The sequence below is a fragment of the Culex quinquefasciatus genome, chromosome 2, assembly GCF_015732765.1.
Source record: "Culex quinquefasciatus strain JHB chromosome 2, VPISU_Cqui_1.0_pri_paternal, whole genome shotgun sequence".
NCBI lineage: Eukaryota > Metazoa > Arthropoda > Insecta > Diptera > Culicidae > Culex > Culex quinquefasciatus.
In genome coordinates, this window is record NC_051862.1 from 36,006,070 (window position 1) to 36,010,329 (window position 4,260).

A 4,260-nucleotide genomic window follows, 5' to 3' on the forward strand; every position below is an offset into this window, starting at 1 on the left:
AAAAATATTTACAACGACCTAATTTAAAAGTGTTTTTTTCTTTTATACGTTGCTTTTTATACAATCTTTCATTCATTTTTTTTAACCTTCGGGAAGTCGCGCAAAAAAAAACTACAAGAGCAGTCGCGTGGTGTACTTTGTGCACCTGTCAGAAATTTTGAAATAAATCGAATATAATTCCAAATAGGAAGAAACAATGTTCTACAAAGTTGTTAATTTCACCAACAAGAATGTCATCAGATATCTAACCACCGTCCGGAATAAACCGGGGGGCCCCGGGGATGTTCCGAAGAGAGGACATTTCCAAAATTCCGGTCCGCAAGGCATGATGGGTGTCAAACTTCATAATTTTCTACGGCAAACCTCAATATGAACATTTAAAGTGTCACAGATGATCTTGCCACCATCCGGATTAACCCGGTGGCCCCGGGGATGTTCCGAAGAGGGGACATTTCCGGAAATCCGGTCCGCAAGGCATAATGGGTGTCAAACTTCATAATTTTCAACGGCAAATCTCAATATGAACATTTAAAATGTCACAGATGATCTTGCCACCATCCGGATTAACCCGGTGGCCCCGGGGATGTTCCGAAGAGGGAACATTTCCGGAAATCCGGTCCGCAAGGCATAATGAGTGTCAAACTTCATAATTTTCAACGGTAAACCTCAATATGAACATTTAAAGTGTCACAGATGATCTTGCCACCATCCGGATTAACCCGGTGGCCCTGGGGATGTTCCGAAGAGGGGACATTTGCGGAAATCCGGTCCGCAAGGCATAATGGGTGTCAAACTTCATAATTTTACTAATATACGTGATTACATTGGTGTTACATTCATCAAACCTGTATCCATTGGAAAAGGTGAGAAGAAAAATTTCAATTTTACTACCAATTTCCTATTCAAACATATTTTTGCAAAAGTATGTATTATGAGGTCTTTGCAAACATTATTCAAAAGTTAATGTTTCTATGTGTTTCCACAAAGCTCCGAAAGCGTTTTTGATGAACAATCTTGAGCAACATTTGAAAAAGGCGGTACGACATTGCTCTTACGGCCTTTCATTTCACGCGTTCAAATGAGACGAAAAGCCGTAAGAGCAATGTCGTACCGCCCCTTTCAAATGTTGCTCAAGATTGTTAGTCAAAAACGCTTTCGGGGCTTTGTGGAAACACATAGAAACATAAACTTTTGAAAAATGTTTGCAACGGCCTCATGATACAGACTTTTACAAAAATATGATTGAATGGGAAATTGGCAGAAAAATTGAAAACACACGTTGCCATGAATTACCAAATCAAATACATAAAAAAACTTCCCAAAACTAAAACATTTTTCTTTGATAAAGTCATTTGAAATGTTTCGCACCGAAAGGGACCTAAAAAAAAAACAATAAAAAAAATAATTTTATGAAAGAAAAATTAAAAACATTTGTTGTGTTTCCAAACATCGAATTTTGTGAAAAAGAAGACGAATTTTGCGCTAGCATGTCTGGTGATTTTTTTTTCATGGAATTATTTTTTTGTCGTTTTTTCTGGTACTGGGACCTCATTAGGGTTCGTTCAAAAAATACGTCCATGAATAGGGGGAGGGGGGAGAGGTTTGAGATTTGTGACAGCCCATGTTAAAGGTATAAGAAAAGTGCGGGACAGGGGGGAGGGGAGGGGGGTCTGGAATCCTGAAAATCTCTGGACGTAATATTAAATCCGAAGACGTCGAATCGGCTTTTGTAATTACAGTTTTCTTGAAGCTAAGAGTAATTACATAGGATTTTGTGTGTAAATATTAGTGGAAGGGTAGCCAATTGCCCGCAGTTTGCTAGGGGTTAGTAGGGGAGGGATTGACGTTAAAAGACATGACGTGGGAATGGTCTTTATTGTTGTCCTCAGCCGCGACTCGATGTTCAGCTGCGGGGTCGCGCTGGTTCTCTGCTTCCGGTGCAAACCAGAAACGACGGCTTTGTGTGAAGGTGAGTTACTGAAGAAAAACTAACTGTAGGAAAACTAACTGAAGAAAAACTAAATGTATATTTTGGAACTGAAACTTCATGGTTCTTCAAACAAAAAAATAATATCGTGCGGCTCCCACTAAGTGACCTAACCATGTGGAACACAGCTAAATGTCAATAAGATTTTCAATTGAAAAATTCCAGTGAGATTATTTCAACTTATTTTGAAAACAATCATTCTAATAAGGAAGTTGTTTTATGTATTTTGTACGCTTCGATTTTCCCACACTGCTACAACTTGTGTAGATTTATCCATCGCTTGAGAAACCATGTGCGTGCGCTTGAAGGCGTGCTCGTGTCACACGTGGATTTAAGAAAAGTATTCTGGAAATTTATTCCACCGCGGATATACGTGAAGCAGACCAGTTGTAATTACGCAGAAGCAGAGGCAGCGGAGTAAAAGCAGAGGCAGCGGAGCAAAAGCAAAGGAAGCGGAGCGGAAGCAGAGGAAGCGGAGCGGAGCGGAAGCAGAGAATTCGGACAGTTGCAGATACGGAGTACAAGCGAGAAGTCGAAGCAGCTGAAAGGTAGCGAAGCCAAGCCCGAACATTGACCTGGACCGTCATTCTGGTCAACTAGGCGACCAAGTTGTGGTTTGATTAGTCATGGATAAAGCCCGTCGAGATGCGCTCATTGACCTGACACCGGATGCTGGAGACCAGAGCGATTCTGACGACACAGATTCTGAAGAAAAAATTACTGAAAGCGATCATGAAACTGACAGCGAACAAAGTGAATCGGAGACGGAGCATGAAGGAACATCTACCGAAGGATTTTTCTACGGAAGAGGTTCGCAGAAGGCCATCAAAGGAGAGGAAAATTCGTTTAAGTGGAAGAAAACACCCTTCAAGTCCACGAAGACCAAAAAAAAGAACATTGTGAAGTTCAAGGCGGGTTTAACCGATGCTTCCGCGGGGATCAGTGACGAGATAAGTGCTTTCGAAAAAATCTTCGATTCTGACATGCTGGATGCCATCGTGCATTGCACGAATTTGATCATTCAAGAGAAGAGACTCACGGGTAAGTTGAAAAAATCGAAAAAAGTAAACTGACTTTATAACTTTTTTTTTTTCTTTCAGGGAAGTATTCACGGGACAGAGATTGCAGCGACACCTCAATGGCTGAAATCCTTGCTGTAATCGGCATACTGTACTTGATTGGGCTTCAGCAATCCGGTCACACGAACGTGATCGATCTGTGGGCAAGTGATGGAACCGGAATGCCTATTTTGAGAACAGCCATGTGTTACAAGCGCTTCCTGTTTCTGCTGAGATGTCTCCGTTTTGACGACAAGTCAACTCGAGTTGAACGCCGAAAAACCGACAAGCTCGCAGCGATAAGGTTTATCTACGACAAGTTTATTGAGAACAGTAAGCGGAGCTACGTACCTGGTTCGTTTATGACAATAGACGAGATGTTGCACGCATGCAGATGCCGGTGCGACTTCCTACAGTACATGTCTGGGAAACCTGCGAAGATTGGCATCAAAATGCAAGCCTTCGTCGATGCTGTAACGTTTTACACGTGGAACTTGGAGCTGTACTGTGGTCAACATTCCGAAGGCCCGCACAAGGTATCAAATTCACCTGCTGCAATTGTGAAAAGATTGGTTGAGCCGCTGGAAAAGTCGAACCGAAACATCACATTCGACAATTGGTATACGAGCAAAGATTTGGCGGCCGATCTGCTGAAAAAAGGTCTCACGTGTCTCGGAACGCTGAAAAAAAAACAAACGAGAGATTCCACCGGAGTTCCTGGCTAACAAGTCGCGTGAACTAAAATCATCACTTTTCGGATTTCAGGATGTCGACGATGCACGACCAGCCGGAAATCGACCCGTCTACCGGTAAACCCCAATTGATCTTGGATTATAACGAGACAAAAGGAGGAGTCGATACTGTCGACAAAATGTGCGCAGCCTATTCGGTTTCCAGGACCACCCGGTTGTGGACACAAGCTGTGTTTTATATTCTTCTCAACATAGGTGGAATCAACAGCCAAGTTTTATACTTTGCCACTGCCGATAAGAACCTGTGTCGTCGCCGAATCTTCCTGAAGAACTTGGCGCTGCAGCTGATGAAGGAACACTTGCTGATTAGATCAAAGATTCCGACGCTTCCTAAGGACATCCGATTCACCCTGCGCTCGCACCTAAAACTCGACGAAGAAGCCGTTCCGCAGCCGTTGTCAGACCGCAAACGAGGTAAATGCAAAGGTTGTGTAAATACTAACACGACTAAGCGCTGCGACAA

At 42.7% G+C, this 4,260-nt stretch overlaps 1 protein-coding gene across 1 annotated transcript; it reads left to right on the forward strand.

Annotated features, from left to right (window-relative positions):
- The first annotated feature begins 1,718 nt into the window (after positions 1–1,718).
- LOC6053073 lies at positions 1,719–3,806 on the forward strand. The gene has a single exon (XM_038258406.1). The coding sequence runs from the start codon at positions 3,126–3,128 to the stop codon at positions 3,768–3,770; it is 645 nt and encodes a 214-aa protein (XP_038114334.1). The 5' UTR covers positions 1,719–3,125; the 3' UTR covers positions 3,771–3,806.
- The last annotated feature ends 454 nt before the right edge of the window (positions 3,807–4,260 follow it).

Excerpts from the sequence above, each read along its gene's own strand:
- LOC6053073 (XM_038258406.1), top strand. The coding sequence starts at position 3,126 with ATGGCTGAAATCCTTGCTGTAATCGGCATACTGTACTTGATTGGGCTT.